A 26,785-nucleotide genomic window follows, 5' to 3' on the forward strand; every position below is an offset into this window, starting at 1 on the left:
GAGGCCGTGACTTGACTAGGTTCAAGAGTGAGTTTTTGAGGAAGTATTTTCTTGAGGATTTGAGGACAAAGAAGGAAGTGGAATTCTTGAACTTGAAGCAAGAGAATCATTCAGCGGCTGAGTATGCGGCTAAGTTCGAGGAGCTTTCGAGGTTTTGTCCGTACATTAATGCTGAGGATGCGATGATTTCTAAGTGTGTGAAGTTCGAGAGTGGTTTGAGGCCAGATATCTATCAGTATATGTGTATTCAGGAGATCCGAGACATTGACACATAGGTGCATAAGTGTCGTATGGTTGATGACGCCGGAAGGACTAGAGCTAATCATTACAAGGCACAACATGATAAGAAAGGAAAGAGTCATGGATTTGGGAAACCGTATAACAAGGACAAAGGAAAGAAGAAAGAAGCTCGTGGAGGCTCTAAGTTGAATGCGGCTGAAGTCAGGTGCTTTAAGTGTGGCACGTTGGGTCATTTTGCTAATGATTTCAAGAAAGATGATAGTTTCTACAAGTGTGGAAAAGCGGGTCACAAGGCATTTGAGTGTACAAATGTCGAGAAGGAGGTTACTTGTTACAATTGTGGTGAGAAGGGCCATATCAGTGCTAAGTGTACCAAGCCGAAGAAGGCGACGGGAAAGGTGTTTGCACTGAATGCAGAAGAGGTGGAGCATCCGGATAATCTCATCTGAGGTACATGTTTTATCAATAGTACTCCTTTGATTGCAATTATTGATATCGGTGCTACTCATTCTTTTATCTCGGTTAGTTGTGTTGAGCGTTTGAATTTGGTTGTAACTCCGTTGTCGCGAGGGATGGTTATCGACACCCCGGCTAGTGGTTTGGTGACTACTTCCTTAGTGTGTGCTAAGTGTCTTGTTAATTTTGGTAATGTCGATTTTGAGTTGGACCTTGTGTGTCTTCCGTTGAAGCATATGGACGTGATTTTTGGTATGGATTGGATGTTATCTTTTGGTGTTAACATTAATTGCTTAACCAAGAGTATAATGTTTTCTAAGCCGGTAGCTGAGATGGGTGAGAAGTTCTTAACGGCGGAGCAAGTGAAGAAGTCTTTGGACGGTGAAGCAAGTGTATTCATGATGTTTGCATCATTGAAAGAGGGTAGTGAGAGAGGAATTAGTGATTTTCCGGTAGTGCAAGAATTTCCAGAAGTTTTTCCGGACGACATTACTGAATTACCGCTGGAGAGGGAAGTTGAGTTTGCAATTGATTTGGTACCAGGAACGAGTCCTATTTCGATTGCGCCATATCGGATGTCTGCATCGGAGTTAGGTGAATTGAAGCAGCAGTTGGAAGAGTTGCTTGAGAAGCAGTTTATCAGGCCGAGTGTTTCTCCATGGGGTGCTCCAGTGTTGTTGGTTAAGAAGAAGGATGGAAGCATGAGGTTGTGTGTGGATTATCGGCAATTGAATAAGGTGACGATTAAGAATCGGTATCCGCTTCCGAGGATTGATGATTTGATGGATCATTTAGTTGGTGCGGAAGTGTTAAGCAAGATTGATTTGAGGTCAGAATATCAGCAGATTAGAGTAAAGACAGAAGATATATCCAAAACTGCGTTCCGAACGAGGTATGGACACTATGAGTATTCGGTGATGCCATTTGGAGTATCTAATGCGCCAGGTGTCTTCATGAAATATATGAATAGAATATTTCATCCTTTTCTGGACCGTTTTGTGGTGGTGCTTATAGATGATATTTTGGTATATTTGAAGTCGGAAGAGGAGCATGCTGAGCATTTGAGGATTGTGTTGGGTGTCTTGAAGGAGAATAAGTTTCTTGCTAAGTTGTCGAAGTGTGAGTTTTGGTTGCGTGAAGTGAGTTTCCTTGGTCACGTGATTTCTAAAGGTGGTATTGTCGTGGATCCGTCGAAGGTTGATGCAGTGTTGCAGTGGGAATCTCCCAAGTCTGTTTTTGAAGTTAGAAGCTTTCTTGGATTAGCAGGTTATTATTGGAGGTTCATTGAGGGGTTCTCTAAGTTAGCGTTGCCATTAACGCAGTTGACTCAGAAAGGACAAGCTTATGTTTGGGATGCTAAGTGTGAGAAGAGTTTCCAAGATTTGAAGAAGAGGTTGACTTCAGCTCCAGTGTTGATTTTGCGGAATCCGAAGGAATCGTTTGCTGTGTATTGTGATGCCTTTAAGATGGGTCTTGGAGGCGTGCTTATGCAGAATCTTTAGGTTGTGGCTTATGCATCAAGGCAGTTGAAAGTGCATGAGAAGAATTATTCGACTCATGATTTGGAATTGGCGGCAGTTGTGTATGTGTTGACGATTTGGAGGCATTATCTGTATGGTTCTAAGTTTGAAGTGTTCAGTGACCACAAGAGTTTGAAGTACTTGTTTAATCAGAAGAAGTTGAATATGAGGCAAAGAAGATGGTTGGAGTATATTAAGGATTTCGATTTTTAGCTGAGTTATCATCCTGGAAAGGCGAATGTAGTGGTAGATGATTTGAGTAGGAAGTCGTTACACATTTCCTCTTTGATGGTTAAAGAGTTAGAATTGATTGAGCAGTTTTGAGATTTGAGTTTGGTTAGTGAGTTGACGTCGGATGGTGTGAGATTAGGCATGTTGAAGCTGATGAGTAATATTTTGGAAGAGATCAAGAATGGAAAAAAGGAAGATTTGGAACTTTTGGATCGAGTGGTGTTGGTTAATCAAGGTAAAGGTGGGGATTTTAGATTGGATGGGAACGGTGTTTTGATGTTTCGTGGTCGGGTTTGTGTACCAGATGTTCTTGAGCTTAAGAGACGGATTTTGGAAGAAGGTCACAGGAGTAGTCTGAGTATTCATCCAGGAGCCACTAAGATGTATCAAGATTTGAAGATGTTGTTTAGGTGGCCTAGAATGAAGAAGGAGATCGCGGAATTTGTTTATTCTTGTTTGGTTTGTCAGAAGTCGGATTGAACATCAGAGACCGTCGTGTTTGATGCAACCGTTGTTTGTGCCAGAGTGGAAGTGGGATAGCATCCCTATGGATTTTGTCGGAGCGTTGCCGAAGATTGTTAAGGGTTATGATTCGATTTGGGTGATTGTTGATCGGTTGACGAAGTCGGCAAATTTTGTTCCTATCAAGACCGGTATGCCTGTGGCGAAGTTGGCTGAGGTCTACATTGAGCAGATTGTTAGATTGCATGGTATTCCTTCTAGTATTGTGTCAGATCGAGATCCGAGGTTTACTTCTAAGTTTTGGGAAAGTTTGCAAGTAGCTTTGGGAACTAAGTTAAGATTGAGCTCTGCTTATCATCCCCTGACTGATGGTCAGACGAAGATGACTATTCAGAGTTTGGAAGATTTGTTGAGAGCTTGTGTTTTAGAACAAGGTGTTAGTTGGGTCGAATGTTTACCATTGATTGAGTTTACTTACAACAACAGTTTTCATTCTAGTATCGGAATGGCACCATTTGAGGCTTTGTATGGTCGAAGGTTGATAGAAAATTAGCAAGTGTACTAATTTATATCAAAGTAATAATTTAATTCATATCCACAGGGACTGTTTTGATTTCGACTAAGCAAGAATGTTTATGTTAAGATGTATGTAGATAGGGGGTTGCCTTAGGCAAATTGGATTTAAGTGCAATTATAATTTAGAATAACGAGAATAACTTTGGTTTAGAAACAATTTAGAGAGATGACTAGGTCAATCGATTCATCTGCATTTCGCTTATTCGCAACCTGTTTCTTATGTCTATGAATGTTACAAAGTAAACGACGAATTAACAAATTAACTTAGGTCAATCCCTTGATCCTAAGTCCACTTATCTAATCATAATTCCCTAATTCCTTGGGTGACCCTATAATCATCAAAGGTTGTAAAGTCCGTTAATTCAAATATCACAACCTAACAACTTTCTATCCCTAGATCATCTGTTAAGTTAAACAGTATAAATTGGTCTGATTTATAAGCTGGTGTCATCAGTCCTATAATCTCTAAGATCAGTTATATTGGGTCAGAATCATAAAAGCATTACACATAATTTATACTAAATAAACTAGATTAACATTCATAAAACGATAAGAGTTTCAGGTTACGTCAGTTAAAGCTAATACAGAATCATCTCTTGACCTAATCACAGTAGATCTAGCTACTCATGGCTAAAGCATAAATAACTAAATACAAAGGAGAATCCATTACATGAAATTGATGACTGGCTATGAGTTTTGGTGGTATGCCATTGTCGGCTCCGTGATCCAGCTCCAAAAGTACGTTTTCCTCTCCAAAATTCCGAACCCTTTGCTCAGAAAACAGTTTGGCTTTTATAGAAAATTTCTAGGTCACGCAGAAATCGTACTACAATGCATAGGATCATAACACGATGCTTCATTAAATCCATATCATCATCAGACGCTCCCTTATATCGTAGTACGATGCTTGTAGATCGTACTACAATTTTTCCAGTGGCCAAAGCTATTCAAAACACCTCTAAATCGTAGTACGATGCTGGAGATCGTAGTACGATGCATCCTGTACTCATTCACTTCTCTGTAGCTCATAACCCATGCAAAATCACCTAAACTCGACTGAAAATATATATAAATCAAGACAAAAGTGATATATGACCTAGTGTCATCACAACCCCAAACTTGCATCTTTACTTGTCCTCAAGGAACTTACCTTAAAAATGAAATTCAACAGTAAAATAGCACTTACTCATCAATGGTAAATCAAAAGTTCATCTTCTAGTTAGCATTAGTGGGCTAACTTGCTTGCCAAATCATTCACTCCATAACTTCACGCAACATCATTGAAAGGGTACACACAGTCGACATACTAATCACTATATTGCCAAAACTTGAAAACCTTCTAAACATCAATCAAAGTCACATTGCCATACACACATTTAAGGACTTTTAGGGTGTAACGGGGCTAAGGTTAAAGGTGGGACAATTTGGGAAGTAGGCTTAAACATGACACTTTGGAGTTAGACATTTCCTACTTACTTCGACAATGATCACCACAACTTGACATCATATGCACAAAGAGTTAGAGAACACAATATGATTCGAATCACTACATTTACAAAACATGTCTCAGTTTAATTCACAAAAGAAACAAATTTTTTTTTGAGTTGATTTTTGTATCAACTTGATTGAAATAGTTTCTCTTTTTTTTATGTGAGACATTTGTGATCTATATACTCATGTTCTCTGTAACCCTCACCCCAAACTTAAAATGTTGCTATCCCATGAGCAACCCCAAACTTAGAATTATACCAAATCACAATTGCCTAACTCCAACATGATATAGGGATAAATTCCTATGGTCTCTAGGCTCAAAATGTGGTTTGTCACCGAAACAACAGAGTCAAACCTACGAGCTCAAAGTTGCCTTAAAAATGGGAAAAATTACATTCAACGGGTAGGCTTGAAAGGCTCAAGGTACAAGCACTTTGCCTTAGTGTGTAAGCAACATAATCAATCGACATAAAGAAAATTCGCAAGTCTCAGAAATAGTATTAGCATGGAACACTCATGTTTTGTGAAAATTGAAAAATAAAAATTTTGGCTTTGGAACTAACTAGTTGAGGTTTATGGAAGTTGTTGATTCACAATGTTGTACACTTTAACAAGACCTTCGTGCAAGCTCTTCCTCCTTGAACTTTTGCTATACCATTGATGACAAATGCTACTAGAGTGGAAAAATTCAAAAACAAGGTAAATTCATTAATAACAAACAAACGAAGATGCAATTACAAATAGAGGCATACAACAATCATAACACTAGCAGCAGTCACAACACAGTTTTTTTTTATTATGCTAAAACAGAGAAAATAAAAATGCAAAACTAATAAACTACTGTGCCGAAGGTGTGGAGTCAATCCTCCTCCTCATCCATCTGATTCGGTTGATCGTCCCCAGACAAGTTGGAGGGTCGGTGTTCAACATGCTTGCAATCTCCACATTCTCTCCGTACTCATAATCTTCAGCAATATCCTTCTCCAACTAAGCTGCCCTTTTTCTAGTAGCATTAAAGTAACCCTCCATGCGAACTCTAGAGCCAAACCTCTGATAAGAACCAGTCGGCTTCCTCTTGTACTGAAGTGCCATTGTAGCAAACTATTGTGAAAACATAGGAGGCTCAATGTACATCTGAGACGATGCCTCCTCCATCCAATTAGCCGATGTATAGATATACTCAGCCAATGCAGGGTGCATAGGCGGGTACTCGGCTTTAGGTTCTTCTTGCAAATTTGGTTGCTCTTCTTGCTCATGTTGGTTACCCCCTCTTCTCGCAGCTTCTTCTCATACCCCTCCAATGTAGTGTCCATAATGAGGAGCTGAGATTTGACAAACACGTCTAATGGCTCAGTTGGGACACCAGCTTTTTCACACAAAAGGTTTATTAGACAATTGTGACCCAATGTTGTGTTCTTCGTGGTTACCATAATCGTCCCATTCTTCATGATTCTCGGGCCAATTCAAAGCGACCTTTCACCGCTCCACATCACAAGCTTGCGGAACCGGTAAACCCAACAAACGGTTGATATCTCGTGATGCATAACTCACTTCTATACCCCTCACGGTTGCGACATAATCCGACTTAGCTTCCACATATGCATTAGCAAAGAATTTTAACGCAATGGTCTTGTTGCTTGTTTTTGTCATCATTGCATTCAAACCCTCCCAACCTTTCTCCCTCAAGGTGGCTTTAAATGTCGTGTGCCCAGTCAGATTCTTGATATCAAACGCCCTTTCTCCGACAAACTCACGTTCCTTAATTTCCTGGAACCTTTCCTCTGATTCTACCGACTTGAACCTTTGGTAAGTAGTCGGTGAAGTGGATACTTGGGTTGATTATGGCTGTGGGTTGGAGATTGAGGCTTGTGTTTAGCGTCTGGTTCGTTTCCTTCCTTGTGGGTCAGTGTTGAGGGATGTTTTTGGGGCCATTATATGATGCTTGGAAGGTGTTTGATAAAATGGGTAAGAGAAATTTGTGGAAGTTTTGGGTTATGCGTAGTTTGTTTTGTGAAGTTAATGATTTGTGGTGTTTTTAGTGAAGGGAGAATGAAGATTTGGTGTGTAAATGGGTTTTGGTTAAAGATTCACGGATTTTGGAGAAACTTTTAACAGAGCTTCGCTAGGTCGGAATGAAAATAGGGTGGTTTGGGTGCGGCTTCAGGTTATATAGGCAGGAGAGATCGTAGTACGATGGCGTATATCGTACTACGATGGTGTCTGTAATGGTCGAGGGAATGAAAAATTTTAAATATCGTAGTACGATTCCCTCGCATCGTAGTACGATATTTCCAGAAAAGAGATGGTTTTTAGGCTCCATACATCGTACTACGATGCATGTATCGGAGTACGATGATATCGGTTGGCCCTTTTTTTTTCTGAGACATCGTAGTACGATTTCTGGATATCATACTACGATTTTTCCAGAAGGAACAATGTTTTGTGGGCTTATCACATCGTACTACGATGCTTGTAATCGTAGTACGATCGCACAATTAGATTTTGCCTCTTTGAGAAGAAAAAAAACATTTGTTCCTTCTATATCCTTATTTTTTTATGTATATACAAACAAAATAAAGATACCTGAAATATAAACTAGTGGGTTGCCTCCCACTCAGCGCTTGTTTTCCGTCATTAGCTTGACTTCAGACGACCTCTTAAAGGTCCTTGAGTACTAAACCTACCCTTTCCTTGGGCAAGTCACCAACATGATATGGCTTCAACCTTTGCCCATTGACCTTAAAGCTTCTCTCACCATCAGGTGTAGTGACCTCCACAGCTCCATTTTGGCATGCATTCTTCACTATGAAAGGTCCGGACCACTTGGACTTCAACTTTCCTGGAAACAACTTTAACCTAGAATTGAATTATAAAACTGGTTGCCCAGCATAAAACTCCCTAGAAACGAGGTTGCGATCATGATATTTTTTTGTTCTTTCTTTATAAATTAGCGCATTTTCATACGCTTGCAGCCTCATTTCTTCCAATTCATTTAGTTTAAGGAGTCTTTCCTTACCAGCTAATGTGTGATCAAAATTTAAAAATTTAATCGCCCAATAAGCTTTGTGTTCCAACTCAACTGGTAAATGACAAGACTTCCCATAAACTAACTGAAATGGTGAAAAACCAATGGAAGTTTTAAAAGCAGTTCTGTAAGCCCACAGTGCATCATCAAGTTTCTTAGACCAATCTTTCCTAGATGATGCTACTGTTTTCTCTAGGATTTGTTTCAGTTGTCTATTAGACACTTCTACCTGCCCACTAGTTTGAGGATGATAGGGAGTAGCAACTTTATGCTTCACATTATATTTTGCAAGAACACTTTCTAAGTATTTGTTGCAAAAGTGCTTCCCCCATCACTGATCAAAACTCTAGGGGTTCCAAACCTAGGAAAAATGTTTTTCTTTAGAAAATTAACGACCGTATGGGCATCATTGGCTATGCAAGCAATTGCCTCCACCCATTTGGTTACATAATCCACACAGACAAGGATATAAAGGTTAGAGTAAGAAGATGGGAATGGACCCATGAAGCAATGCCCGAGCAGTAAAAAGGTTTGACCTCGAGAATTCCATTTAGGGGCATCTCATTCCTCTTCGATATGTTACCTGTCCTTTGACACTTTTCGCAGTGTCTGACAAACTCTTGACAATCCTTGAACAAGGTCTGCCACCAGAAGCCACTTTGTAACACTTTGGCTGCGATCCTTTCACCGTTGTGGTGGCCTCCATAAGCGGAGCTATGGCAGTGCCGCATAATGCTTTTCACTTCATCACCTGCAACACATCTACGTAACAAACCATCAGTGTTAGTTCTAAACAAGTACTGGTCATCCCAAACGTAAAAGTTAGCCTCCTTGAAGAATTTCTTCTTCTGCTGATATGTGAACTCTTCAGGATTCAAGTTCCCGGCTTTGAATTTTTCCATGTCTGCAAACCATGGTCTTTCAGCTACCACAAACAGTTGTTCATCGGGAAATTCGGCCTCAATGGCCTTTTCTTTCTTGGTTACCTCATCATTCTCCAAACGGGAGAAGTGGTCAGCCACCACATTTTCTACTCCCTTCTTGTCTTTGATTTCTACATCAAACTCTTGAAGCAAGAGTTCCATCTCAGCAACCGGGGTTTGGAGTCCCCCTTAGTAAGCAAAAATTTCAATGCCGCATGATCTGTAAAGATAATAACTTTGGAACCAATGAGATATGAGCGAAATTTTTCCAAAGCAAATATTATGGCAAGCAACTCTTTCTCAGTAGTTGAATAATTGACTTAGTTTTCGTTCAAAACCTTGCTTGCATAATAGATGGCATGGAAAAATTTCTCATGGCGTTGGCCAAGCACTGCTCCAACCGCGTAATCGCTTGCATCACACATTAGTTCAAATGAGAGGTCCCAATTTGGTGCAATGATTACCGGCGCAGTGACCAACTTTTTCTTAATTAGAGAAAACGATTTTAAGCATTCAGCATCAAAAACAAAATCATTCGCTTTAACAAGAAGGTTACAGAGGGGCTTTGCAATTTTTGAAAAGTCTTTTATAAACCGCCTATAAAAACCAACGCGCCCCAAAAAACTCCTCACCCTCTTCACATTGATGGGAGGAGGAAGTTTTTCTATAACCTCGATTTTAGCTTGATCAACTTGGATGCCTTTCCCAGAGATTTTATACCCAAAACTATACCTTCGGTCACCATAAAGTGACATTTTTCCCAGTTTAAAATAAGGTTAGTTTCAATGCATCTCTTGAGAACAACATCCAAGTGATGTGGACAATTATCAAAGGACTTACCGAAAATAGAAAAGTCATCCATAAATACCTCTATGTTCTTCTCAAGCAAGTCTGCGAAGATGGCAAGCATGCACCTTTGGAAAGTGGCTGGTGCGTTGCACAATCCAAAGGGCATCCTTCGATATGCAAATACGCCGAACGGGCACGTGAAAGTTGTCTTCCCCTGATCTTCCGAAGACACCGCAATTTGGTTGTACCCCGAATATCCATCCAAGAAACGGTAAAAAGCCTGCCCAGCTAGCCTCTCCAACATCTGGTCCATGAAGGGTAAAGGGAAGTGGTCCTTCCTAGTGGCCTGATTCAACCTGCGGTAGTCAATACACATCCTCCAACCAGTCACCGTCCGAGTAGGGATCAACTTATTTTTTTCATTTCCTACCACAGTCATCCCTCCTTTCTTAGGTACCACATGCACCAGGCTTACCCATGCACTATCTGAAATTGGGTAAATCATGCCTGCATCCAACAACTTAAGGACCTCCTTCTTGACAACTTCTTTCATTGTGGGGTTAAGGCGCCTTTGGGGTTGGACCACCGGTTTGTATTCAGCCTCCAGATGGATTTTATGCATACAATAGGCTGGACTAATTCCCTTTAAATCTGATATGTGCCACCCAAGAGCTGCCTTGTTGTCTTTCAGGACTCTCATCAGTTTTTCTTCTTCAAGAGAGGATAAGGTACTACTGATGATTGCTGGGTGGCTGGCATCTTCACTTAAAAACACGTACTTTAAATGAGATGGGAGTTCTTTCAATTTCGGTGCACTTGGTTTCTCCACAGCTTTTGTTTCTAAAACTTCAAATTTTTTGTTTGCGGATTCAGCCTTTGATGCCTTCAATTGTTGCACACACTCATCAACCTCATCATTAGTGTCTCTCTCACAACTTTCAATTGAATTTGCCATCACTCTTTCCAAAGGTTGGACAGGAGTTTCTTCTTGATTTCTTTCATCAACTAGACAATCAATAACATCAACCCTATAGCACTGAGGATGATCATTCCTATGCTTCATAGCTTCAAAGATATTAAATACAACCTGTTCATTCTGAAACATGAGTATCAACTCACCCATCTCAACATCGATCAAAGCTCTTCCCGTTGCTAAGAAGGGTCTTCCCAATAACAAGGGTGTCTCATCATCTTCTTCATTATCTAAGATAACAAAATCAGCATGAAACAATAGCTCATTTACCATCACCAATACATCCTCCAACACTCCATAAGGATGGGAAATAGAGCGATCAGCAAGTGTAAGAGTCATCTTTGTTGGTTTTGGTTCCCCGCATCCTAACTTCTTCATCATGGAAAGCGGCATCAGATTGATACTAGCCCCTAAATCACATAATTCCCTTCCAACATTCACCTTCCCAATAGTGCAAGGATTGGTGAATGCACCTGGATCTTTCAATTTAGGAGGTAATTTCTTCTGAAGAATGGCACTGCAATTCTCTGACAATGCGATGTTCTCACCATCTCTAGGTTTCTTCCTTCCGGTTAACAAATCATTCATGAACTTTGCATACAATGGCATCTGCTCGATAGCCTCACTGAAGGGAATTTTCACTTGTAATTGAGAAAATAGCTCCATAAACTTTTTGAATTGGTCCGCCTCCTTCTCTTTCTTATTTGACAAATGTGGGTAGGGCAATTTCACATAAGAAGGAATAAATTGTTTCTTCCCACCCTCTTCAAGAAGTTGGCTCTTGGTCTTCCTCAAAATGGACTCCTCATCACTCAATTTCTCACTTTTTTCTCCCTCTGAATTTTTCTCTTCATGCTCATTTTCAACCACACCCTCATTATTTTTTTCAACTACTTCTTGTTCACTCTCCTCTACCTCAACTTCCTCATTCTTTTTAGTTGCTTTCGGAGGCAAAGGTGTTAACACCTTCTTACTTCTCAATTCAATAGCCTTGCAACTCTCATTGTTCTTCGGATTGTCTTGAGTGTTGCCTGAGAATCCCCCTTTGGAATGTTCAGCCATTTGTTTCGCCATTTGCCCAATTTGAGTTTCAAACATTTTTCGGGCTGCTTCATTATTCTTCCTTTCAGCTTCCTGACTTGCTTTCATCTCCTCCAAGTTGGCTTGAGTCATTTGCATGAATTTGGTCATGGCTTCTTCCCAAGCTGCTGGAGGTTTTTGTTGTTGTTGTTGTGGTTGTTGGCGTGAAGGGTTAGGATAGAGAGGGTGATGAGATCAAGAGTTCACTAAGCATGTGGAAGGAAACCTATAAGAAATTCACATGACAAAGAGCTTTAGTGGGTTGATTAGTGCTGAATAAAACAACCATTAAAAGTCCAATTTTCTCCATTTTAATAAGTAATTTTCGTTTTTATTTTTGGGTGGATTTTTAGATGGTCTTTTGTATTCTCTTAGCCTCTCCAAATGCTTCAAAATAGTGCTCTAAGTTATTATAGTGGCTAGTGGGAATTTCAATCAAGTTAGTGCCTATTTTCTAGGTAATAAACATGCACTTATCAATGTATTTGGTAAATGCATGGTAGTGTGAATTTAATTCTAGTATTTCAAGCTTAGGCTATAAATAAGAAGCTCATGTACTTCTCAAAGGACAATTTGAAGATTAATATATTTAAGTTTTCTCTATTGTGAGAACTTTTATAGTGTTGGTTCTACCGGCAGGTCGCGGTTAGGGTCACACTTTGTTTGATAACTTTGGTTCTACCGGCAGGTCGCGGTTAGGGTCAAGTTCCTTATTTGATAACTATGGTTCTACTGGCAGGTCGCGGTTAGGGTCAAATTACCTGTTTTCAAGATGGTCCTATCGGTCACGTATCAGTTGGTATCAGAGCTTCGGCTCTTGAAATCAGGTGTTATCTATCTTAGATTATCTTACTCAGTTAAAAAAAATATATAAAAAAAAAAAAAAAAAAGTTTCCGCATTGTTATTTGTTTATACCGTATCAGCTTTCTTGTTTTGTTTCTTTGAGTCAACTATATTTTTCTGAATTGTGTTAAGCATCAATATCCTCTTATCTACTCTTCATTTTCCCAAAAAGATAAAAAAATTATTGTGATTGGGAAGGGCGTAAGATATTGATATAGTTTTCCTTGGTGATATATAACCCTTATTTTGTTATTATATTCCTCTCAAAATCTTTGTTCTTTCATTGTTCCAATTCCTTGAAATTTCTTATTATATTATTGTTCCAATTCCTTGTTATATTTTGAATCTACTCCTTTTCGTTGAACTTCTGGGTTCTATATTCCAATTCCTTGAATAACTTGTTTCATTGTCTTTTATTCATGATTGTACCTTGTTGTTGTTTCTCCAAAGTATAAAATCCTTGTTGTGTCTTGTTATTCCAAAAAAATAAAAAAATCAAAAGTTTCAATTTTTATTTTCTTAGTGCTATTTCATGGAAGCTAATCAAAAGGAAAATATTTTCTTTACAAGATGTCTTGTCAATGATAAATTTTGTGGCTTGTTTATTGATAGAAAATACTGGATCAATATGGCAAGTACAACCATGGTTGAGAAGTTTCAGCTTTCGGTTGTTGAGCATCCAAAACCATATATTCTTTATAGTCTCGAGGATCCGGAGTTTAAAGATATGACTGATGTTCTCGTGACGAAACAAGTACGAGTGTCATTCATACTTGGAGAATATGAAGATGAGGTTCTATGTGATGTGGTGCCTTCCAAAACGAGGGATTTGTTACTTGGACTTTCATGGCAGCATCAACGTCGAGCAAAGTATGATCGACACACCAAAGCATACACATTTTCATTTAAAACTCGTCAGATCACTCTTGCACATGATCAAGTGGATCAAGATCAAATCATGAAAAGAGAGACCGAGAAAGAAATTGTTGAGAGTTTGATCACATTTTGTGAGAACTTTTCCTTTGTTCATGGGATAAGAACTTTTATAGTGTTGGTTCTACCGGCAGGTCGCGGTTAGGGTCACACTTTGTTTGATAACTTTGGTTCTACCGGCAGGTCGCGGTTAGGGTCAAGTTCCTTATTTGATAACTATGGTTCTACCGACAGGTCGCGGTTAGGGTCAAATTACCTGTTTTCAAGATGGTCCTATCGGTCACGTATCAGAGGGTTAAGGGTATTTGTGTTAGAGTAACTCAAGTTAGGGTGTTTAGCATAGCCAGGGTTGTAAGTATTAGAGTAGGGATTGTTTTTCTAATAATTGGCCATGTAGTTGGCTTCCTCACTTGATCCCTCTAAAGAACACTCACCATTTGCATGATCTCTGTGGCAGAAATCACACCTTTATTGCACTTGTTGTACTTGGGCATGTTGAGCTTGTACCTGTCACATGGTTATGGCTTGGACCTGTTTAGTTAGAGTTTCAAGGTGTTTGTTCATGGCTTCTTGGTTGGCCAAGATAGCAGTGTTGTCACTCACCTGAAACATTCCACTTTTCTTTTTCTCGGCATCAGCTCGATGCTCATTTTGGGTCATGTTCTCTATTAGGTTCCGGACTTCATGGTCAGTTTTGGTTCTCATACTTCCACCGGCTGACGCATCTAAAAACATTCTATGGTTAGCGGTTAACCCTTCAGTAAAGACTTGGAGGTAAGATTTTTAATCTAGGCCATGTGAAGGACACCTCTTAAGCAAAAGGTTAAAACGCTCCCACGCATCATACAAGGTTTCACCCTCCCCTTGTTTAAAGTTGGTGATCTCATGCTTCTTCTCCCAGTATTTGGACATAGGGAAAAATCTCATAAGGAATTTAAGCTCAAGTTCATCCCAAGTTTGAATGGTTCCACTAGGTATGGACAGCAACCAATCTTTGGCTCTACCGGTTAGAGTAAAATGGAATAATCTAAGCTTCTTTTGGCTCTCGGTGACATTAGCGGGTGGCACACAAAACTAACAAGTTTCATGAAAATGGCTAAGCTGCTCATGAGGGCTTCTGTCATCGCGCCCATCGTATTGATTTTCCTTAAGGTTTTGTTGGACGGAACTCTTAATGTCAAAGGCTACTGGATTGGCTGGTTGGAAGACATGAGTTAAATGACCACGGTTATCATCCAACCCATAATCTCCCATCATCGGTCTTGGTGGTTGTCCATCACTCATGGCAATGGGCTCAGTTTCAGTTTTGATTTCAATGGTGTGGTTGTTTATGGGTGAAGAACTTCTGCTTGTACCTTCAGCTGATCTGGCTAACCGAACTGCATTTCGATTAGCCCTTGCGGCATTTTCGATTTCTGGATTGTACAACAAGTCCTCTGGTCGGACTCTACCTCGCATACACAGCAAAAGAATACCTTAATAGCACTGCACCATAAACAACCAATAAATTTTTTTTGAAAATTACAGACAAAAATTAAAATGACAAAAATCTTAACAATTAACGTTATTGCCTTGTTGAAATTAATCAATAGTCCCCGGCAACGGCGCCAAAAACTTGATAGAAAATTAGCAAGTGTACTAATTTATATCGAAGTAATAATTTAATTCGTATCCACAGGGACTGTTTTGATTTCGACTAAGCAAGAATGTTTATGTTAAGATGTATGTAAATAGGGGGTTGTCTTAGGTAAATTAGATTTAAGTGAAATTATAATTTAGAATAACGAGAATAACTTTGGTTTAGAAACAATTTAGAGAGATGACTAGGTCAATTGATTCATCTGCATTTCGCTTATTCGCAACCTGTTTCTTATGTCTACGAATGTTACAAAGTAAACGACAAATTAACAATTTAACTTAGGTCAATCCCTTGATCCTAAGTCCACTTATCTAATCATAATTCCCTAATTCCTTAGGTGAACCTATAATCATCAAAGGCTGTAAAGTCCGTTAATTCAAATATCACAACCTAACAACTTTCTATCCCTAGATCATCCGTTAAGTTGAACAGTATAAATATGTCCGAGTTATAAGTTGGTGTCAGCAGTCCTATAATCTCTAAGATCAATTATATTGGGTCAGAATCATAAAAGCATTACGCATAATTTATACTAAATAAACTAGATTAACATTCATAAAACGATAAGAGTTTCAGGTTACGTCAGTTAAAGCTAATACAGAATCATCTCTTGACCTAATCACAGTAGATCTAGCTACTCATGGCTAAAGCATAAATAACTAAATACAAAGGAGAATCCATTACATGAAATTGATGACTGGCTATGAGTTTTGGTGGTATGCCATTGTCGGCTCCGTGATCCAGATCCAAAAGTACGTTTTCCTCTCCAAAATTCCGAACCCTTTGCTCAGAAAACAGTTTGGCTTTTATAGAAAATTTCTAGGTCACGCAGAAATCGTACTATGATGCATAGGATTGTAGTACGATGTTTCATTAAATCCATATCATCATCAGACGCTCCCTTATATCATAGTACAATGCTTGTAGATCGTACTACGATTTTTCCAGTGGCCAAAGCTCTTCAAAACACCTCCAAATCGTAGTACGATGCTGGAGATCGTAGTACGATCCATCCTGTACTCATGCATTTGAATTTCACTTCTTTGTAGCTCATAACCCATGCAAAATCACCTAAACTCGACTGAAAATACATATAAATCAAGACAAAAGTGATATATGACCTAGTGTCATCAAAGGTGTAGAACTCCGTTGTGTTGGTATGAGTCAGGTGAAAGTGCATTGTTAGGACCGGAGGTGGTACAAGAGACTACGGAAAAGGTTAAGATGATTCAAGAGAAGATGAAAGTGTCTCAGAGAAGGAAAAAGAGTTATCATGATAAGAGGAGGAAGGACATTGAGTTTCAGGTTGGTGACCATGTATTTTTGAGAGTGAATCATGTAGCCAGAGTTGGACGTGTCTTGAAGTGTCGGAAGTTGACTCCTCATTTCGTTGGACCGTTTGAGATTGTTGAGAAGGTTGGGGTTGTAGCGTATCGTATTACGTTACCACCGTCTTTGTCGAACCTTCATGATGTGTTTCATGTGTCTCAGTTACGGAAGTATGTGTATGATGTGTCTCATTTGATTCAAGTGGATGATTTGGAAGTAAGAGATAATTTGACCGTTGAGACTTGACCAGTTCGGATTGAGAATCGTGAGGTGAAGCGTTTGCATGGCAAGGAGATCGTTTTGGTTAAAGTGATTTGGGTTGGACCAACTGGTGAGAGTGCCACTTGGGAATCGGAGAGTAGGATGAAGGTTTCGTATTCGGAGTTGTTTCCTTCAGGTAATTTTCGAGGGCGAAAATTCTTTTTAGAGGGAAAGAGTTGTAACAGCCCGATTTTCGTTAGATTTATTTTAATTGTTTTAATATGTGTTTACATGTGCTCTTATGTGATTAATTGCCTCTGTGTATATTTTTGGTTGGGAGTTGTAGAATTCGGTGCTAGAAGGGTATTTTAGTCATTTTGGACTCAGGGGTATTTTGGTCATTTTGTGAGTAGGGGTAATTTCGTAATTTTGATGAGGATTATTTTTAGTGCTTAGTGAGAGCCGTTATTATTTTACTAAGTATTAGGGAGTTGTAGTGAATTGTTTTATAACTGGTAAGTGACCGTTATTATTATACTTTACCGTTAAGTGGGTAGAAACATTTTGAATTAGATTAGTAAATGGGTTAGGCTCATTAAGGCATTGTCAGTTGAGCCCAATAATGTAGAACCTATATAAACTTTAGTCTTTAGAGAAAATAGGGTTTCATAATCATTTTACACATTTTGAGAGGAGATAGAGAGAGAAAGAGCAAGAGAAGAGAAGGGTTTGAAGAGGAAGACTAGAGAGAGCTAGCGGAAGGTAGAGGCTCAAGGATTGGAGCTACAGTGAAGCCTTAGCTTGAGTTTGTGAAGAATTAAGGTAAGGGGGTTAGATTTCAATCCTAATCTTTAGTAGTAGCTTCTTCCCTAATTCCTTGCTCAAGTGCTTAATTGAATAAGTGGTTGATTTGATTTTGGTTGTAGAAATTCGTGCTTAATTGTGATGATATGATTATGTACATGAATTAAATGATAATTGTGTTGTTGTTGTTGAATTTGTATGTCAAAATGGGTATATATGAATATGATATGTTTTTGTGTGAAATTGATGAAGAATGAAGTTGTGGTTGTTAAATTGTGGATGATTTCATGATTAGATGTTGTTGTTGTTGTTGTTAGATGTGTTGTTGATGAATTGATTCATTGGGTATCATGAATTGGTGAATTATGATGAGATATGTTGTTGTTGTTGAAAGTTGTAAAAGTTTTGGTGAATCAGTGAATTTTGTTGAATTGAAGTTGTAATCTCAAAACTTATGCATGTTTGAGTGTTTTGAAATGTATATGGTCTGTAAACATCTTTTGGATTGAGTTTTGGGGTTTGGAATGATAAAAATTGGGATTTTAGGGTGAAAAGAGTTAAAAACCCGAAAGTTATTTTTCTGAACTAATGAAGCTTCGCTTAAGCGAGCAGTCACAGTAGCTTCTGTGACTTGGTCGCTTAAGCGAACTGTGCCCAGCTCAGCACTTCTTTGTTTTTCGTTTCGGGCACTTGGGGACCAATTCGTGCTTTCTAAAATGTTTCTTTTGATTTGTTTAATCTCCGTTTACACACATAAACCTACTGGAACATCGTTTGAATTGAATTGGACTTTATTTTGTGAATCGCACTTAACTTTTGAAAAATGGTCCAAGAACGTCGATTTTTCCGAAATCCGTTTTTCTCATAGAATTGAAGTAGGGTTCAAGTTGTACACTGATTATATGACTTCTAAAAATGGATGTGATTGGTTTCATCGAGTCTTAACTTGTTTTGTTTTGAAAATGGTATTCTTTTGGAAAAGTGATAAAGAGATACGAACTTTGTTGAAAATGGTTTTAAAAAGCCAATTACCTTATAAATCTTTCGCGGATAGTTTTATATGATTAAATGAGGATGTGTGAATGGTTGTTAGGTATTGGAAATGATGTTTATCATGAAGTGTTGTATTTTCCACTTTACTTGGTTTATGAGATAATGCATGGAATTGTTGGACTAAGTTGTGTAGTTGTTGTGGATTAGTGTTTATGTGACAATCGATGTTTGTGTTTGTTGATAATATGGTGAAGACTCTTATTTGAATTGTGATTTGTTGTATGTATGGACATGAGTATTTGATAATGCAATTGTTGTTGAATTAGTCAATGTAATCGGAAGTGTACTTTTACATTGTCGTTGGTAGTTGTTTATGTTGTAAGTTGCATTATTGGGTTGTTGTCGTATGTCCATGCATCATAATCATATTGAGTCATATGAGAAATGTAGAAGGAGGTGTACTTTTACATAGTTGGTTGTAAGAGGAGGTGTACTCTTACTTAAGATGTTTTGTTGGCATCTAATGGTTGTTGATATGGTACCACATGCATATATGTGTCAAGTAAGTGCATATCATATTGGTATGATGTTGCATCTATTGCTTGTGAATAATGATTATTGGTGATAAGTGTGTTTGATGTGTACATACTTGAATATTGGAATGGTTGTATGTGTATATGAAAGTTAAATTACGTCTGTGAAGTGTTGAGTTGTGATTGATGTAAAGCTTACCCCCAATGGTTTTGACCGCCTACCTGTCTATATGGATGGGTAGACGTTGTGCAGGGGTAGTCGCTTTGGTGAGTTGCTTGGTGGTTGCTTGATAGCGGGAGCTTTCTCCGCTATCGTGTTTTAGAGTCTAGGATAGGCTCTGATCTAGGTGTTTGTTTATGTTACTCTAGATTATCTGTATTGGGATTTTGCTCATGTCGTGGAGATTTTTACCAACTTGTCGGGTCTTGGAGATTTCATTTATGAATTTATGTCGTTCTTATGATATGTAAACCTTGGTGATGTATGATTTATACTCACTGCTACTGTTGAGAATTTTTATATATGCATGTTGTTGGAATTTTTTTGAAGACGTAGCTTCTATTTCTTGAGTATATTCTTTATTCCCATGTTTTATCGCTTAAATAGAAATAGGGCGTTACAATTCGTGTTTGGTTTGTTCAAGACTACAAAAATAAAAAATTATCATTTTCCATGAAGTTGGTTCTAATGGATCGAAAGGTACTTTTTTCATATTGTTTTTTGTTTTTGTTTTATTGTTTGTTTAAAGTATAGTGTTTTAATCTTTGTTATCTAAGGTGATCGAATGGGTGCGTCTTTACGAAGAACATTGATCTACAAGTTCAAGGAGCATCTCCAAGAAGGAATGGTGTTCACGATTTCCTAATTTCAAACCTCCATCCCCACCCTTTTCTAACAACGTGAAAATTTTAGTGTTAAGTTACTTAAAATATGTGGTGGCTTGAATGGGGTGGATTTTGTTTCTATGAAGACGCCAAATCAGTTATATTAAAAACCCTTCAAGCACAAGATGTGCCTAACAAAGGAAAAATACAAAGTTTAAGATGAATAGATACAAAAGAACCAAATCATGAGGTAGAATAACCAAGACAAGTAGAAGGATTATTCCTCCAACCTTTCAACTCAAAATACGAACCTGATTTCTTAGCATTTTGCCACTACTAAACGAGAATTGTAAATTTATCTAACAAGACCATAAACGGGTTCTTGTGACAAAAATGTAAGAATTATGTCTTTCCAAATAAACCAAATGCAAGTTGACTCAAAACTAAAACAAACTTTTTTTTGGAACAATTGAGAACCACTGCAATGAAGAGTACCCTCGCAAGAATTAATGGGAAGAACACAATAATTATCCAACCACTATAGAATATTATGTCATATGATACCGATGAATTGACACTTAAAATAAAAATTATTTAACATTTTCCTCTTTCTCACACTTGTCAGAACATAAAAATCAGGCTATATTTAAAATACTCCATCAAGCTAAGTTATTCTTTGTTAGATTCAGTTATTCAAGAGCCTCCACGGAAAGAGAGAGACATTTAGAGAAGCTACTTTGTTCCTAACGAGATTTTTTCAAGCCATAACTTCATCATGCTCCACCTGCATCATCAGATGATATGCCCCCTTTGCAAGGATACCTTTCACTATGATCAACTTTCCAAGTCCACTTATCAATGACGCAAGCCCTAAGAAAAATGATGTCCAAGAAATAACAACAATATATCCCCTGCATCTCCTTCCAAGAAAAATTATATGACATCGCCTCCATCCCATCCAACTCTAACCTACACATCTCCTTAACTGACACAGAGTTATTTTGAGATAACTCAAAAAAAGTCTTCTAAATATATTACACAAAGGACCACTCTACAACCAAAAAAAAAGTGTATTTTTCTCATTACTCTCCACTATCATCAAGTTGTCATCAAACCACTTTCTAATCCCCATCTCCTCCCCTATTTTAGCACTATGGAAGTATTTCTACCACACATACATCTAACTGTCCCCACTCTTCACATGAACTCCCCCCAATCTATTCTAAGGATTCAATAAAAAAAAATTATACTTATGTGAGCTGTGAAGAATGAAAGAAATTAAACCAACTGTGGTGGATATTGAAAGAGAATGCGAAGATACATTACAAGAACAAAGATACATTACAAGAACATTGAATTGAATTCGAATGTGTGAACTGGATTTGTTTTTATTTTTAAATTTTTAATATAAAATACATTATGGTATTTAATTATTATTTTAATCATTTGTCCATTAATTTTGAGGAGATATCAATTTGAATGTACTCTTTTTCTATCTTCAGTTAATTTTAAATGGCGACTCTGATAATTTTATTGACAAAAGTTAAGTTGTTCCTAGGTAAGTATTTATAACTATCAACTTGCATATCAATTCATTTACTTGAACATTTTTTTTGGTCTTAGATGAAGTGATGATCCACTGAAATTAAACTCACACACAACTTTGAGGTCCCGGGTTCGAACCCAGATCACGACGTCCGACCTTGCAATTTCGACATTTGCCAGTTGAGCTAGGACTTCTAAACATTTACTTGAACCAATTTATTTGTTTCTTTAGTGATTGGAAAACGATTTTACAAAATTCTTTTCAATCAACTAAGATCAAATTCAACCGTCAAATTATGGAGACAGAAGGAACTAAAGAAATGTATGCTTATTTTGACGGAGTGGATTTTTTTTCACAATCCTTTTAGTTAATACATTTTCTAATAAATGGTAATATTTACGACCTTTGTTTTTCATCTTTATTTTTAGTTGCATGATCTATACTGCACTAGCATACTAGAAGAGTTTTTTTAACCTTACTCTTAGGATCATCATTGAGGAGTTGAAGAACTTGCATGCAATTGAGTGGGTTGACATATCTCCTACCTTTTTCTTCCCCACGTTTGGTGGAAGTTTTAGTTTGTGGGTTTTAGTTAGGAACTTTAAGAAGAAGGAAGTGTTTGCTTCGAAAAAGGGGAAAAAATGAATTCGAAATCAGAATTATAATAAAATATAACGAAATTAGGTTAGAGTGTTTTAATTTGTGACCCTTGATCTCTAATTAAAAAAAATGAAGGGAGAAGATTAACGAAAATTGTTTTCTCAATTTTTTTCTCACTGAAGATAATTTGCTTCCGAGAGAAACGCTCTCTATATTTTTTTAGGGACTCTCTTCAATCTTAAATATAAAATATAAATAATTACATTTTTTATCTTAAATTAAAACAAATATAACTTACTTTGACGCTATTTAATGTTATTTATCCTAACATACATTTTAATTCATGTAAGTTTTATTTTTAATATTTTTTTATTCTCATAAAACAAGTTCCAACAGATGGTACTTTTTAAAATTTTATATTTTTTTGATCGAATAAGAAAACTAATTGCATATAAGTAAATTTTCGAAGTTAGATATTTTTTTTATGGTTGAAATCTGAGAGAGTGTTGTGATTAAATAATAATAATAATTATTTTATTCGTAGTGGTAGAATAAAACAGCGGTAATCATACCTGCTTAACATATTGAATGACAGAGAAACCAAAATTAGTTTGAACTCTTATTAATTAGATATCAAGAATATATTAATTATTCGTAGTGTTTTTATATTTTAAGCATAATTGTATTTTTTTTCCCACTATTTTATCCCCCTCACAAAATAGTTACATCTTTATAAAATTTAACCTTTTTTTTGTCCCAATAAACGGTGATTTATTGTTTCAATTTTAAATACTAGGATAAAGTACCACATAATATCAAAATTCTGGAATGAAATCAAACTAAAAAAATCAAATAATATTTGAAAAACCTATTTATATGTAAAACCCGTTAAAGAATTTTAAATAAAATATATCCCGTGCTTGGCACGGGGCGTTACACTAGTTATTTACATGGTTGAATTTATCTATGTAAAATTATATCTTATTTTATTTAAAATTTAATTACATTAGTAAAAATAATATCGACCCCAGTAAGTTTTATTTTTAACTAGCCAAAATAGAATATAATTAATAATAACCACCAGAGTGATTCATTTCGCACAAGGTGTGCAAAAGAGAACCACTCTCAATAGATTACAAGTTAGTTTGTGCTTGGAAGAGGTCACCATACAAATATAAATAAAAAATAATCATTATTGAAGAAAAATAATGGCCTAAAAAATAATCATTTGAATAAGAATCCTTTACCGTCTACTCAATATATAGTAATAAAAAAAAGGAAAATATATATACAAGAGAGGGGACTAGACCAAAACCCTCTAAATGTAAAAGAAACAACGAAAAAAGAATGATAAGCTAAGGAACACGGTAGATAGGAAACCATTCATCCTAACCCAATATAAATCATGTAAAAAAAATTGCGGCAAACCAAGAAACTATAGGGATTCTACGATCATTATTGGCTAATTTATCCGGACAACAATTTCCTTAGCTGTAAATTTAGATTGGTTACAAAGAAATTCAATCACCACAAGTATTACATAAATCATTGAGGGAAACTCGAGAGTCCGAATTACCTATACCTATGATATTCTAGTAAATAATCTTCATTAGCGAAAGGAAGGAAGAAGACCCTTAAAGCGGGTTTGATAAGCTGTCTATTCGAATTTTCTTTTTATGACTACTAGTATGGATACCCGTGCCAAGCACGGGCTAGAATTTCTTCATATTTGAGGGAGATAATGTTGTGATGTATCAAATGGAAGTTATAGTCTAACATTGAGTAGAGGATTGAAGGTTGAACAACATATAAGTGAAAAAATTCATACACTTAGTGCCTTAAAATATTGGGTGAAAATGTGGTATCATTCTTATTTGTGTGGTTCCTCTCTATTCGATTCAACTTTGTGGGGAAAGCGGGAGTGATTCAAGGTGGTAGATCACAGATGCAAAGAGTCTCATACTTGAAGAAGAGATGTTAATGTGTCAATTGTGAGTTAAAGTTTTGTATGAACGCAAGAGTAAATTTTAAAGAAGATTTAAATGATATACCCATATACCTCTAATTCCTTTAAGTTCTATATTGGATGGAATAGTAGATTTTGAAGAAGGTATCAGTAAAAAGACTCATATACTTGATGCTATAAGATATTTTGTAAGGATGTGGTATCAATCTCACTCGTGTGGTTTCTAGTATACTGTGGGAATCATACCCAGTGTAGGATTCCCTGGTAGTTCCAAAATTATGATGAATTTTTTGTTAGTTTTTGGATCCCCGGTAGTCCCCCAACAACTCAATATATTCCGTATACTTTCATAGACAAAGCACACACTCCTTATTTTTTTTCCCTTATCATTTCTCTTATGTTAAAATTCATTTTCATGCTATATTTTTATTCAACCTCTATTATTTTAAATTCCTTTAATTTTGATATTTGGTGGGCTGTAACAATGGAAAAATGCAGATGTGTTATGTTGAGTTTACAAAATACATGCTTATTAAACATTTTAAAATTATATTGAGTTTTTTTAATTAAGTCTAATTTGTTGGTAAAATAATTACTCAAGATTCCTCAATTCCTTCAACAAATCTATAAAATTAACGACAACTCGTATTATTCACTACTCTCTTATGGACAAAACACACTGCATATTTTTTTCTCTTATTATTTCTCTCATATCCAATGTCCTTTTTCGTATTTATTGTGTTTCTTCTAATTTTCTTTATCTCTTCTCGTGAAAGAAAGGAACATAAACATACATCCACGAAATCCTCATCAACCCAAATTTTTGAACATGATGTGTCTCTACTTTACTTTCCATGACTGTGTCACATAATTAAGAACACATGTAATCACACAGTTGGTTAAAATATGGTAACATTTTCAAGTGTGAGTTAACATTCTACATATTGGATGAAAGAGTAGATTTTGATCAAGATAGAAATGAGATGACCCATTTACCTAGTGCCTTAAGGTTTTGTGTGAAGACGTAGTGTCAATCTAACTTGTTTGGTTGATATTAACATAACATGATTATCCAACCTAATGTAGGCTCTATTGGAGGGCCTAACATTATGATAAACTGATTTGTTAGTTTTTGAATGTCATTTGTTTGATTTTTTTATCTTAAATTTTAGTTATTAGATGTCATTCGCTTTAATGCTATATTTTTTATTCAAACTTAATATTTTTTTCAAATTCATTTACTTTTGGCATTTGATGGGATTTTACATTAGACAAATGCAGATGTATTATGCTAGTTGATAAAATACATGCTTATTAAAAAATTTAAAATGATATAACACTTTTTTGGTTTAGTCTAATTCTTCTTCTAGAAAATATTAAATTTAAGTTTTTCCATGTTGTTCTCTTTCATACCATTTATTTCATTCAACTTGTATTATTTCAAATTCTTTTATTTTTGATCTTTGGTAGGATTTAACCTTAGAAAAGCACTTTTATGTTATGTTAAGTTGACAACATACATGTTCATTATACATTTTTAAATGATGTGGTGTGTTTTTAATTCAGTCTAATGTTTTGGTAAATTAATTATCGAGAAATTCTCAACCCTTTCAAGAAACTCATAAAATTACCAACAACTTTTGAAAAATGTCTTTCGTATTATAATTCCAATAATCAAGAACAATTAAACCAATAAACTTTTTTCAGTAAAAAACCAAGATGAGAGAGATGGTTCATGTATAATGAATATGCTATTTATCATGATTAATTTGAATTAAAAATGCATTTTCTAGTTCATTGTGATTTTTCGACTCTAAGGGTTTGATCTAGTGGTAAAAAGACAAACTTTGGATTTAGAGGTTCCAACTCATGACAGAAAACACATTACATATCTTTTTCTCTTATCATTTCTCTCATATTCAATGTCCTTTTTCGTATTCACTATGCTTCTAATTTCATTTATCCCTTCTCATGAAAGAAAGGAACATAAACCTACATCCATGAAATCACCACTAACCCACATTTTTGAACATGTTTGTGTCTCTATTTTACTTTTTATGACTACGTCACATAATTATGAATGCATAAATTCACACACTTGATTAAAATACGTTAATGTATGAAGTGTGAGTTAACGTTCTACATATCGGAAGAAAGAGTAGAATTTGATCAACATATAAATGAGATTACCCATATGTCTAGGGCTTTAAGGTTCTGCGTGAAGATGTAGTGTCAAATTAACTTGCGTGATTGCTATTGACCTAACATGATTACCCAACCCAATGTAGGCTCCACTGGAAATCCCGACATTATGATAAACTCTCAGGATTTAGTCTAGTTAATTGCGATTTTCCAACTCTCAGGGTTTAATCTAGTAGTAAAAAGACAAACTTTAGATTTAGGCTAGTATCATTGGAGATAGATGAAATCATATTTCATACCTTTCACAAAATCAACATTCGTCGACATATTTTTTTTTATTAAAAATAAAGTCAATGTGATTTTTGTTTCTTATTTTATTAACTTCTTTAAATATTATACCTCAAAAATCGTTAGTGCAATGTTACCCAAAATTAAATTTGAGCAATAACGGTGACTTTTTAAATTCCAATTTTACTAATTTTCTACAAAGTTTGTATTTCAAATTTTTTTCAAAGTATATATGTCGTGTCCTTTTAATAGCATAATGCATGTAAAAGTCTTTTAATAACACTTTTTTAATGCATTTATGTCTAATTTTATAAATAAGAATGTACATGGATAACTCTTTAATGATCATTGATCATTAAAGAGTTATCCCATGTAC

The 26,785-nt window shown here is 36.3% G+C and overlaps 1 protein-coding gene and 1 non-coding gene across 2 annotated transcripts; both read left to right on the plus strand.

Moving 5' to 3' along the window:
- The first annotated feature begins 290 nt into the window (after positions 1-290).
- LOC146937853 (uncharacterized) lies at positions 291-689 on the plus strand. The gene has a single exon (XM_085749541.1). It carries the CDS (start codon positions 291-293, stop codon positions 687-689), a length of 399 nt encoding a protein of 132 aa, XP_085605667.1.
- Positions 690-14,333: 13,644 nt separating this feature from the next.
- On the plus strand, positions 14,334-14,440 carry LOC146937854 (small nucleolar RNA R71). Its single transcript, XR_015033759.1, has one exon. It is a non-coding gene; the product is annotated as a small nucleolar RNA R71 (small nucleolar RNA).
- The last annotated feature ends 12,345 nt before the right edge of the window (positions 14,441-26,785 follow it).

This window comes from Medicago sativa, chromosome 3 (assembly GCF_051527215.1).
Source record: "Medicago sativa cultivar Bolivia chromosome 3, Bolivia_mono, whole genome shotgun sequence".
NCBI classification, from domain to species: domain Eukaryota; kingdom Viridiplantae; phylum Streptophyta; class Magnoliopsida; order Fabales; family Fabaceae; genus Medicago; species Medicago sativa.